At 44.8% G+C, this 12862-nt stretch overlaps 3 protein-coding genes across 3 annotated transcripts; 1 reads left to right on the forward strand and 2 right to left on the reverse strand.

Annotated features, from left to right (window-relative positions):
• Nucleotides 1-134: 134 nt before the first annotated feature.
• L203_100647 (uncharacterized protein) lies at nt 135-3612 on the reverse strand (the record flags this gene model as incomplete). Its single annotated transcript, XM_066210104.1, has 7 exons — nt 135-983; nt 1040-1162; nt 1219-1746; nt 1801-1929; nt 1993-3262; nt 3312-3406; nt 3454-3612. The coding sequence occupies 7 exons, from the start codon at nt 3610-3612 to the stop codon at nt 135-137; spliced, it is 3153 nt and encodes a 1050-aa protein (XP_066066201.1).
• Nucleotides 3613-5086: 1474 nt separating this feature from the next.
• Nucleotides 5087-10353, forward strand: L203_100648 (uncharacterized protein; the record flags this gene model as incomplete). The annotated part of the gene is made up of 5 exons (XM_066210105.1): nt 5087-5594; nt 5644-7707; nt 7754-8274; nt 8324-9388; nt 9436-10353. The coding sequence occupies 5 exons, from the start codon at nt 5087-5089 to the stop codon at nt 10351-10353; spliced, it is 5076 nt and encodes a 1691-aa protein (XP_066066202.1).
• A 1088-nt stretch (nt 10354-11441) lies between these two features.
• On the reverse strand, nt 11442-11958 carry L203_100649 (uncharacterized protein; the record flags this gene model as incomplete). Its single annotated transcript, XM_066210106.1, has 3 exons — nt 11442-11627; nt 11679-11735; nt 11863-11958. 3 exons carry the CDS (start codon nt 11956-11958, stop codon nt 11442-11444), a joined length of 339 nt encoding a protein of 112 aa, XP_066066203.1.
• Between the last annotated feature and the right edge of the window lie 904 nt (nt 11959-12862).

Here is a 12862-nt window from a genome sequence, read left to right on the forward strand (position 1 = left end):
GTGTAAAGCACCCAAATACCCATGCATAACATTATCTCAGACAAGCAAATATCCCAAGAAAGAGCGAGACAGACAAGAAGGTGGTACTCATCCTAATGATCATATACATATTGCGACTGTTGTTGGGGATGAGATCATTTGTCTTTTCCAGCATGCTCATTTCCATTTTCATGTCCATAACTATCCATGTTGGTTTGAGGATGGGCTTGAGATGAATAATAATATTGAGGAGAGTATGGTTGTCCAGTGGGATAAGGGTTGGCATGCGATGGCGAATGTTGAGACATAGGATAATTGGATTGTGGATGCAAAGTATGTGAAGTGTGCTGTGAAGAGTGTGCGGTGACGTATTGTGGAGGCCGTACCACATGTGGAGGCGGAGGTCGGTGTTGAGGTTGAGCAGGGAAGGACGATGGTCCTCTATGTGGAGAGCGTGGAGTAGAAGTGTGCTGAGGATAATCTGGAAGATAGCTTGACCGGCTAGATTGTGCCAGTTGCGATTGCACATGGCCATAATGACCTTGCCCGCTGTGATTCGATCTGGAATACCCTGGACTAGGCACACTCGACACACTTGGATAACTATCACTAACTCTTCGCTGTAATGATTCCTCAGCAGACACCTTCCTCCCTATCGCTTCCACACTAACTCTTCTTTCACCTTCTCTCGATTGGCCAGGAGAATAGTACACAGCATATCCTGCTGGTTTAGGTTGTATTGGAGATTGGGGTTCAGAGGGAGGCGGATAAGGAAGATAGTATTGTCCAGGCTGAAGAGGAGGTGGAGGTGGGTGGCTAGGGTCTAGAGGTGGCACGGGACCTGGAGCCGAGCCCGGCATTACAGGATATGGAGACGGTGGGCCACTATAGGCCGAACGAGGTCCAAGGGGTGAGGGGTATTGTGATTGAGGAAACCCATTCAGATGAAGGTTAGTATTGATCTTGGTACGTTTCCTGGATGTTCGAAGAAGGCAGTCTTTGCACTGCAACCAATTTCAGCAATCAATTAACGTCTAAATGACTGGATAGATGAACATACCTTGAAATCTGTCTTATCCCAATTTCTTTTTGCCTTTCCCTGACTTTCATCAAACTTATCCAGGCATGCTACATGTTGCCATCTTCCACACTCATCGCATGAAACCAAGTCTCTATCGCCATCCTGCGGTTCTATCGTTAGCAATCATCAATTCGATGCTCATTAGTCAAGTGTCGTACTAAGTTCCAGCCTCGTGTTCCACACATCTCGCAAGCAACTTCCCATTTATCTCCAGCCACAACAGCTCCGACATTCATTTCATGTGTCCTAGAGACCGTCTTCTCGCCCAGAGTTGATATCTCAGTTGCTTCACCATACGATTTCCCAACGACAGTGCCTTCCTTATCACTATCATCGCTTGCAAATCCTTCTCTGCGTTTCCTTCGCTTTTCTCCCATCTGTTCCAGCAGCTCCTCTGGTTTAAGCTCATCGCCTGTTTTCCTCAAAATTGCTTCTTCCCTTGCTTGAGCTCTCTCTTCTCGTTCTCGAAGACGATATTCTCTGGCCCGTTCTCTCGCGATGTGCTCTTGCTCTTCTTGCTTCTTTTTCTCTTCTTCCCTGCGAGTACGTTCCATACGCTCCTCCATTTCACGTTGAGCAGCTTCTCGTCTTAAGAGCTCTTCACGTTCAAGCTCTTTGGTGGCTATACGCGAGGACCGTTTACGATTCTGGAAGGCGAGATTCTTAAGTCGCTCTCTCTCAATCTCCTGATATGGTCAAACGGATTAGTGTACGATCTGTAAGATAGGCAAAAGACGCACGGCAAGCTGTTCGATGATAGTAGGACCAACAGTTTGAGTCAACAGTTTGTATAATGCCTTTTCATCGGGATGTTTAGATTTCGCAAATTGTTCTGGAAACGTTTGCCAATCATGAAGCGTGACACAAACCTATGCTAAGATTAGTGCGATACTGCTGAAGGGATTGAGCAATGGTAGAAGAAGTGAACCCACAGCTTCCCATTCGATAAAGTCCTCCGGGAAAGAGTTGGCTTCTTGCACCGCAACCTTGACAATATCCTCTTCTTCCTCTTTCCGATTCTCTTCAGCTTCTTCCTCTCGTCCATCAAGGTCCATTTTCTCATCATCGATTTCCGTATCAGAGGTATCAGAGTCTGGCTGATACTCTTCACCCTCGTTTTCTTCTGAAGCGGGAATGGCGTCCGGTTCAGTGACGGGAAGGTCAGAGAGGGGAGAATCATAATCAACTTCTTCCTTCATTTGTGTCTTGCCGTTTGCTTTATTTTTTAACGCAGGTGTTGGCTTCGATTTGGAGGCGGAAGTGACGATGGCTAGAATCTGGGATTGATGTTCCTCTTCGTCTGTCAACTCACTCAGTTCTGACTCATCATCGCTCTCCGCGCCGTCCCTATTTTTTATTTCAGACTTGACCTCTGCTGGAGAATTTTTGCTCATCCATTCAACTGGAACCCTTTGCCAGTCATCCTTAATGTCTGTCAGTCTTCTGCTGACCCTAGTCCCTAATGGCCGAGAAGTTTGATGAGTTTTACCGGAGGCGATTTTTGAAGGTGTGCTTTTTTCCGGGGTAGTTTGAGAAAAAGTATTGGCGGACTCAAAACGGGCGGAAGAACGTGTGCTCCTTTTAGCTGATTGTGGTGGTATAGATTGTGGACCGCCACGTCTGAGAGCCAAATGGGTCGGAGTAGGGTTGCCATAGAAACTGACTTGCGATCTCTTCCTTGAGCCACTTACATCTTCCACCTCTGCTGCTGGTGGCGTCATTGACATCACCTTTTCCTTCTCATCTTTAATTCTCAAAGTCGCTTTTGGCTTGGGTTTGGGTGGAGGTTTGGTTTTAGGTGTGGATTTGCCCTTGGATTTTGCTCCAGCTGTGGCATCAGGTCGAGCACGCTTCAAAGCACGCTTGGCTTTTATCGAGTTTTTCTTTTGCAAACGAGGCGGCGTTGGCGGCGGGCGCTGCACCCAAAGACGATTATCGTCAAAGAGCCAATAAGTATTTCCTACTTTGTCCCAGCCCACTGGATCAATTCTCCAAGACCCAGCATCATCTTCAGATTTTAGTAAGCCGCGGAATCGAGCAGGATCATCCATCTGCCATTCACATAGTTGATACAAAACTCCAACCTTGACGCTTAATCCGAGTGTCCACCATTCAATAGGCTCTTCCAGTGTACCGACAGGATTAGAATCGGGCTGACGCTTGAGATACTGTTTCCTCAGGTTTTCGAATGCATTTTCCCGACTGCAATAAATGTCAACATGGCTAGCGCAAATAAATGTATTGAACCAACTTGATTTGTCTGTTGTATGTAAGAGCAAACAACAGCTTGACGATGAGAGTTGGAATCAGCTCGGTTTCGTCTCCATCAAAATCTCTTTCCAAAGCCTTCAACTATCAGCAGTCATCTCAACAGCGACGCGCCAACTGCTTACCTGTATGTCCCAGTCCCAAAGACCAAAGGCGTCTGAGAAAGTGAGGATAAATTGCGAGACTGCTGCCCATCTCCAATCTCTCCGAAGTGCCTGCACGATGGGTGAGGGAGCATCGACGCTGGCTTGAGTCTCAGCGAGAGGCAAAACCGCCCGAGGCATTTTGCCGGTATCCAAATCGAGAAGAAATTTTGAGTGGAGATGCTTGTAACAGATGGTTATGTTTTCACTCCGGACGCGTTAAAAGTTACTTTTCGCTCTGGACTTCACCCAGAAACAGCGCACTATTAGACCTGTGTCCCAGTAAAATTGAACAGTGAGTGCCAAAGACCCAACCAGGATGAAAAAGAACAAGAAAAATGATTAGATGGATAAGTTGAACATGCAAAGATACAATGTTGGCAAAGGCGTCGTCACAACATCGGACGGGATCAAATTTAGAACTAACTTTTTTTTCCACCCAAAATAATTGTTTTGGGATAAATTTTGGACCAAAATTCAATAAATCCCGGCATGAATATTAGATCAAACAATTTTGTTTACAACTTCAAGTCGTTTTCCATAAAGTACAACTATTATAAACATATTTTACCAAAATCTCTCTCATATCGCTAAGTTTGTGACTTACCTCCGTCTATGTCACCGGATGATGCGTTAAAGCAGCTCTAAAGAGCCATGGTCAATACGGCGCCTTTGGCTGCTTCCACTGCCAAAGGCTTATGATTCAGAAAGCAAAAGCTACCAACGACATTACCACGCTTATGATAAGTCAACACCTTTTCGACCAAAGACTGGAGATTGTCAGACGGAACATAGTCCCTCTTAGAGCGTTTAATAACCATAAGATTGTTGTCTATAGAGCAACAACACGACGGAATCAAATTATACTTGCGGCTTACGCACCAAAAACCAGCAATAGCAGTTTATCTTTTCGCTAAACTAAACACCATACATGCATTGTAATTGTAGCCATAAAAATCTGCCAACTTGTACAATTTAAAAGATATCCAATACTACTATATGTATAAAAAATAATGATAATAAAAATAAAAAGGAACCGAGAGCCTGAAAATTCCAGGTACTAGGGACGGACGAAGGATGGTCCACGCAGCAGCGGGTGGGCCATCTTTTCAATCTTTCTTTTACCTTTTCATCTTGGTCTTGCAACATTCCTCAAGAGGAGCCAGAAGGCCTCTTTTGCCTTTTTTTTTTGCTAATCTCTATCGCATTGAAGCGACTCACAGCTACGTATCAATACTCAAGCAAGCCTCTACCAAAACTCTGGTTCGTGCGGCCATATCCATTCTAGCAGAGAACATTGACCTTTCAGTGAATCCTGATACGCCTATAGGCAATTTTCTGTACATACTTCTCAACTCTTTTCGCAGCGCCACCTCCCTTACCGTCTGCATTGCTTTCATATCTAGCTCTCTTGCTCGAGAAACGCCAGTCAAGGGAAGAAGACATAGGTTTGCTCGTGTGACAGCAATCAAAGGATCTGCTTATAACGGCAAGGTGCTATAGAGAACAGCTTGTGCTCTTGCAGCAACGAGAATGGATAATCAATAAGCCAGCGTGCTGCTGGTAACACATTTCGCCTTGTCAGTTACGAACAACTTGTACAGGGCGACACCGCATGCCAAACATTGTAGAGAGTATGGTGGAGGGGATGAGGGAAATTGTGGGCATGGCAGAAGGGTATCTGGGCTTACCCGCAGACATTGAAGACGAGGGAAGAGACGCTGCGTTGGACGGCAAAGATTTTACATTAGAGGGGTTGCCTGAAGAAAGAACCGACGGAGTGAGACCAGCAGTGATCCCACAGGACTCCGTTGCTACAATGGAACCTTCACCTCTAAAGTTGGCAGAGCAGAAACCTATTCAACTGTCGACACAAACCTCAAAGTTTGTGATTCCCATTCAGGCATCACTGATACAGACTGTTGATGTCTCCTCGGGGTGGATACATCTCCCACCTACTTACCTCGATGCTGAGTCTAGCTTTTCGGCATATGGTGCTGTGGAGGGATCTCGGAAAGTAAGATCATTTGGAGTGAAGAATGTTAGTGGAGAAAAGCTGGAAGTTGAGGTGGAAAGTGATCTTAGTGGACAATTGGTCTTTTGGGTTGGAGACGAGGATGGGTGTGAGTCGTAATCTTGACTAGTTGATTACTAAAACTGACGGAAAGATAGGTACTTCTTCCTCTATGAGCTCAACCTCAAGTGTATCGACAAATTCTGGACAACAGACCTTACAGTTCATACTACCGAAAAACACAACAATAACCATTTTCCTTGCTTTCCAGCCGATACTTTCCCGTCCTCCCTCGCCATTCATATCTTCTCCTTTGCGTTGTAACCTTGCCGAATCTGGTCTGGAAGAAGGCGGGTTTACCCCTCGCGTCAACCCTGCCTTGTCCCGCAAAGAGTCTTCAGACTTGTCCTCTATGAGTAATAGTACAGGTGCAAGCGAAAGCGGAGGATCAAGTCAAAGCACTACAGGATCGCAAGTGTCTGCTTCATGGCAAGGGCTGGAAACAGCTAGAAAGTCGGAAAACATACATCGGGCTTTTTCTGTTCATGGAAGTATATTCCTCAGAGCCATATCTTGTGCTTCCAGAGATGCCGACCAAGCCTCTTTAAATCAATCCCTCACACATCAGACACTGGCGCTTCCCTTCTTTGCCACAATTTGTCGATCCTTTTTCACTGCAGGTCTTATTGATCCTGTCTCCGGACTCGTGTTCGGTTCGCAACAGCATTCTGGTTCTCTCAACATTGACTTTGGGGCCGAGAATGTAGTGGGCAAGAGATATCATAGAGATATATTGCTCGTGAATCGAAGCGAAATTGAATTGGTATGGACGACCCATGTGGTTAACGCACCACACAAGGATTTAGTGTGGTTTGAACTGCGAGATCTCGACTCTGAAAACGTTTTTGGTGTTGATCATTCTAGTCAGCCTATGCCTCTTCCCGCCTTGTCAAGCAGACATCTGAGGCTGAGCTTGAGATCGAACGCGCCTATTGAAAATCTTGAATTTGACTTTATTCTGTCGAATTCAAATCAATCGGGAAATGTCATCATTCTTCATGCTACCGGTTCTGTGCTTTCATTCTTGTCAGACGACTCTCTCAAACTAGTTTCTGGTCCAACTCTTGATTTTGGCTCAGTAACGGATCGAATATGGGCCAAACAGACTCTGACTGTTCAAAATACAGGCGATAGAGCACTGGATGTGAAATTCGGGAATGAAGAAGGATTCGAAGTTGTTTTTCGTTTAGCAGGCGTCGCCGGAGAAGACGTAGAAGAGGAGGGCCCTGCCAAACCTAGGGAGACGAAAACAGGACTGATGAGGAAAATGAGTCGAGATGGGTTATCCAAATCAGCGAGAGACCATTTTCATCCTGCAGGCTCAGAACGGTCTTTGCAACATTCTCATACCTCAGGAGTGGGCTTCAAGCCGGAGGACTCTGTATCCGAATCAATGAGCGAAGTTCCAAGTATAGCTGACAGAAGAACTAAAGATCCTTCACAATTTAGTTCTGGGCCTCTCTCAAGGATAACGTCTAGGACATCCAGTAGCCACCATCAGCAACCGCCTTATGCTGAAGACCTTTTGGATCATGACTCAGATGCGGAGAATGTCGAGTCTCCTTTTTTTGGGAGCCATCCATCGGAAGCTTCCTTGGCAAAGCTAATGATTGACCATTCTGTACCAGTCGCTCTTCCGCCAGAAGGTCCTGGCGAAATACCAAACCAGATCGAAGAAATTACAATGAGACCTGGCACTGAATATCGGATATCGATACTTCATCGTCCAAGGGGTCCAATTGAAGGTATGTCAGAAGAGCAAATGGGGAAGTTGCGAAAAAGCTCCTTTAAAGTCTTCCTTGACGCTGTTCCATCTTCTTTGAGATCGGCCTATCATCATCAAGCTAGAATTAGACGAACAATCAAATGCTCAGTCACATCTTGTACTTCCCTCATCCGACTTTCCTCAGGTGATGTAATTGATTTTGGACAGATCACTGTGGGAGCTAGTAAGTCAGCAACTCTTCAAATCCAGAACGTCTCGGATTTGCCGGCCAAAGTAGAGATTGCGGCTATGAGTAAAGTTTTGAGTGTGAATAGGGGGGTGATAGTCATTCCGCCAAGGGGTAGCGTGGAGGAGAAACTGGAGTTTTTCCCTAGAAGAATCAATGAGCGATATGAGAAGCAGATTTTTGTTAGGAATCTGCTCAATCGAGCGAATGGTGAGTTTTTTCTTTAGAAGGAAGAGCTCTCAATTAATGGATACAGATCAATTGGTGGCCATCAAGAGTAAAAACGTAGACGTTTACAACATCACTCTCCATTCACATCTATATCGCATTTTGACACCATCAGGATCGAATTTTTTGGACTTTGGAAGCGTGGTCATCAACTATCCGACAGTGAGGACAGTTCATGTAGAGAACTTCTCCCAGCGTGATCTCACTCTTGAGCTGTCTGCTTCCCAGCCCGAAGATATTCAATTATACGTGAAATCCGAGGACAGTTGTCCTGTCCAACCTCCCTTGCACGGAACAGGCAAGTATGCTGATGAAGCGCAACCTGCTTCTCCTGTGTCTGTAAATCGCCCTATAGTCAATGGAAATTTGAAGGAGAGGTTTATGGAGGAGTTGAACGAAAAGCATGTCAATCTTGCGGTTGGAAAGAAGGGCAAAGTTCGTGAAAAGAGTATCATTAAGGGAAAGAAAGAGGAAGTGTGGGATGGAAAGGATGTGGCTGTGAGCGTTGGTGCTGCTTTGAAGAAGGGAGGAAGGGGTAGACCAGTACAGGTAAGCTTATGAGTCAACTAATCTAACTTCGGCTGCTTATGGAAAATAGCTTTACGGCAACTCCGTCACTTTCAAGGATAGGACTCTACTTGAATCACACGAGTATCTCGACCTCGCCTGTGGCCCGCCATTATCTGCCCATAGGTCTTCTCCGCACTCAAAACGTGCCCAACTTCTTGAGAGTATTGAGCTTGCAGACAAATCCAAGTTGTCTGGTCAACACTCCAAAATCCCAAAGTTAGATTTCGCTGCAAGTGCCAAAGGTGCTGGTCTGGTCGGAAGAGACGGCAAGAAGAAGAAATATCTTCACACTCACGGGCATCATTCTTCAGGGCTTGCTGATGGCAAAGCCAATAGCAAGGTTGACGAGAATGCTAACGAAAAGGCCAGAACTGCGCCTCAAACTGGCGAGCATACGCCAACAACACCCACTAAGAAGCCTCACCTTGGTTCCCTGGCATTAATTAACAAATTCCTTCCCGACGAATCTTCTAATGGGCTAAAATCCCCAGCTCTGACTGCCAAGAAAGCCGAGGCACAGGTGTCGCAAACGATTGATCCCTCTGCAGATTTATCCAAGATGACGGTCGATCAACTCTTGCTCGCTATAGATCAGCACGACGCCAAGAAAGCATCTATCACGCACACTACTTTGGAAGAAGAAGAGACATTTGTCAGGAGGACCATAGCACTTAGGAAAGAATTACAAAACTTCATCAATGGGGGCAAACTCGTACCCGCTAAAATCTTAAGAGTCAAACCTGGAGAGACCATTGGTTTAATTGTGATAATGACGCCTAACCCTTCTATTCGACCCCACATTTCCACTCGAGCTAAGCGTGCTGATTCGCGAATTTATATCAAACTTCTCGAATTTGATCAATCCCTACTTGATGCAGCTATGGCCGCAGTCGATATGTCTCACACATCTTCTAATGTCAACGTCGAGGCGAAGCCTCATAATACGGATATGCTTAGAGGCACTGAGCTACCAATTAGAGACTTAATTATCAAAAGCTCCTGTGTGAGGAGTGTTTTAGAAGTACAGCAAAGTTCTATTAACTTTGGTGCTTGTGACAAAGGAGAGATTAAAAGTAAGACGATTGTTATACATGTACGTTCCTGTATCGTTTGACGAATGTGTATGCTAATCCAGACAAGAACAAATCCGACTGTATGGGTCTCTTCCGTCTCAAAACTTCTGGGTCTATAGCATCTGGTGACCTCAAACTCGGACTTGGTCGTTACGGCGTTATCTCTGCCTTCGGACGTAAACAATTTGATAATTTCTCATTTACCCCTTCACTCGTTGGCAATTATCAAGAAACCATCACAGTTGAGAACGTTCTGGACAGTTGGAACGATCGAGCTCTGGCAGTAAAAGCGAGCGTGAGAAAAGTACCAGCTTTTCAAGTTGATCCTCAGAATTTGGATTTCGGTATAGTTGGACAAGGCACGAGAAAAGAACAGAAGAGTTTCATAGTCACAAACATTTCAAAACACGAACGGACGTTTATTATCACCGTTCAATTCATTTCTCCTGACACTTCTGCCCAAATTCATCTTATCAAAGATGAAAATGACGCAGGCACTGCTCTCTCAAAATTAGAGGAAGAAGAATTAGAAGCGATATCACAGAAGCTGAAAATAGCGCGGAGAAAAGGCAAATCGGACAAAATTATCAAATACGAGACAAGATTGATGGAACTTGGTATACCCAAACATCAGCTCAGTGCTGCAACCGAATTCGAGGGTGGCGTGGATGTGGACAAAGAGGCCGAGAACAAGTCACCTGTCAAGATCTTTACAGATCTTGCAAACGCTATACTTGCTCCTCTTCAAGCCAATGAAGATAAACCACCTCAGGAGTGCATTCAAACCCTCAACCTCACTCTTGCACCTAATCAGAAAAGCAAAATTCTTGTTGAACTTGTTCTTGCACCACCTCCATCAACTGATTCTTCATCAAATCAGTTCGTCTCTCTAGACATCCAAGCCTCCATCACAGTCCATGATCGCAAAAATACTGATGAAACAGTTTCTGTTTCCATATCTGCGCTTCGAGCGGCCAAGACTTAGCAGATGAGATTGTGTACACTTGGGGCTTAATACCAACAAATGAAGTTGCACGGCCCGCCGGAATGAGGAAGTGTGGTGCGTCCAAATTGTATGATGACTGCACCCATGATTGCGGTGTATTGTGAAAGGAAGAAGAATTATAATGGGCAGTTCATCAATGTATTTTTAAACAAGCAGAGAAGTTTTATGATTCATATACCGGGTTTCTCACAGATGGTCTTCAATGCAACCTGTCTCACTTTTTCTAGTCTATTCATCATAATTCTTGACACCAAGCTAATAGACTTTTACCGTCCATCTATGTTAGCAAGCCAACTAGATCCGACTCTAGTTTACACCTCGCTCTGACTCAAGACTGCTTGAATCTCGATTTGAACTGTAAAGTGTCTGCTGGCAGTATACTGCTTGTATACCAATATTTCCAATACTGTCAAGTAATCATACGTTTGATACTAACATATTGATAGTCTGGACAGATTACAGAAAATAGTACCAAGACCAATAACTTGACAAAGCCTCGGATAAACACGCATAACGCTTGGTCAAGAGAGATGGCAGCGGTGGCGCTCCCTTTGGACCAGTCAATATCACTCTATGCCCTATAATAAAGTCTTGTTAACGGTCTCAATAGCATCATGAAAGCTCGCTCAATACCAACTTTTGCTGTTACTTATATCACCTTGTTGTTTGTTCAGAGACACGTATCAGCCAAGAGTATCTCAATGCTGCTAGAGAGGAACGATAATATCTGATGAGTACAATAATGCAAGTACGAGGTAAAGTTTCAATGCTACACCAAGACGAACGACACAATACAATCCCTTCAATCGATAAACAGCAGTCCTAATATTGTCGACTAATACAACTAATTAAACAAAATGCGTTATCAGTTACAGCATCACACAGAGAACCATGACAATGTCGTTCTTGATACCATCTAGGACCGTTTAACCAACCTTTAGTGGTTTACACTCAGCCATACAACGCAAGAATGTCAATCTCAACTATCAGTTATACAAGCACAAGTTTTGGTTGACCTTGCTGTTACCTGAGTACAGACTTGACCTTACCACTGGCACCGAGGACGATCAAGATTTGCTTGTGACACCTCCAATCTTCTCAATCCCAGCTATATAAGGCGGAGCCGCTTTGCCTCTCTCAAGACGCTCTTGAGGAATCTTGAAAGAGCCGGAGAGGCCATCGTCCCATTCGCCCGTAGTGATAAGTTCAGCAAGGTATTTGGCTGTAAAAAGCGATATGGCCCATACCATGACCTGTCGTAGGTAAGGCGACATTGTTGTAAACACAGAGAAACATGACCTTACTTTGAAAGCCAGCAGAAATGTAGAGGCCTTTGCTATCGTGATTTGATACCTGCTCAGCTGGAACTTGTCGCACAAGAAGAAAATATCTTAAGTAGCACACAGAATACCACTCCAAAATCTGCCTGCTACTTCTCTAAGATGCCCAATTCAACTGTGAACGAATTGTTAACACCAAGAACGATACTTGCTTGAGGAGTCGCAATAAGGTAGGGGCCTTGTCCAGCTGTATAAGTGTAGTCGAGCTATCTTTTGCCAGAGAACGTGGGAGTAGGAATAACATTAGCAGCTTGATCTTGGAAGAGAGTCAGGTTGTGAATTGGTCAGGTCTAGAACTTTGACGGCACAACTTCATAATTTATCAATATCCGAACCTCTGAAGAGATTGGGGATATGTGCATTGGTACAAAGAATCACATTTTTTGCCTTGATAGACCCCTTGTCTCCCCAATTCACTTTCCAGAAATCGATATCGTCCTTGATTAGCTTTTGGACAAGAGACAAGGAATAGAGGTCGGCGGATCCCGTGGTAATAGCAGCTTTGAACTAGACAGTGACAAGCTTGTGAGGGTGCACGAATCCCGGTGTCAGCTCGCTTGCGCAAGAAAGAGTCAACCTGATTCCGAAGCTCGTTGGTGGTTCTCACTTTGGGTAACGCCCGCAATGCCTCTATGCTTGATGATCGCTGCTCGGACCTTTTTCTCATGGATACCTTGGATTGCTCCTATAATTGGGTTTATGCTGTTTGGGTATGAATGGTGAGTGGTTGATGAGAGGAACTGATTGGCTTATGTGAGGTCAGTTATATCATCTTGGCAGCTATTTTCAATTATGTCGTCAATAATTATGGCCATTATTCAGCAAGTGCACTAGGCGGTGTTGTATTCGTCAGAAACATTGCAAGTGTGGCCCTATGCCGTTGGACTGCTCTCATGTCTGATCAGCCTTTCATGCAGGTAAGCGCAATCTTTCCTCTTTTCTCCAATGACATGTTCAAGGGTATGGGAAACCAATGGACGCTGTTTCTTCTCACCATGGTGTCGTCCTTGATGGTCTCTATCCCATTCTATCTATTTTACAGAGGGAAAGCTGTTCGAGATAAGTCACTCTATCATGCCACCCACTGCAATGATGATTAGCTGCGAGCGCTATAACCATGGAGAATCTCATACCAATACAGACTTTTT

Source organism: Cryptococcus depauperatus, chromosome 1 (assembly GCF_001720195.1).
Source record: "Cryptococcus depauperatus CBS 7841 chromosome 1, complete sequence".
Taxonomy (NCBI): domain Eukaryota; kingdom Fungi; phylum Basidiomycota; class Tremellomycetes; order Tremellales; family Cryptococcaceae; genus Cryptococcus; species Cryptococcus depauperatus.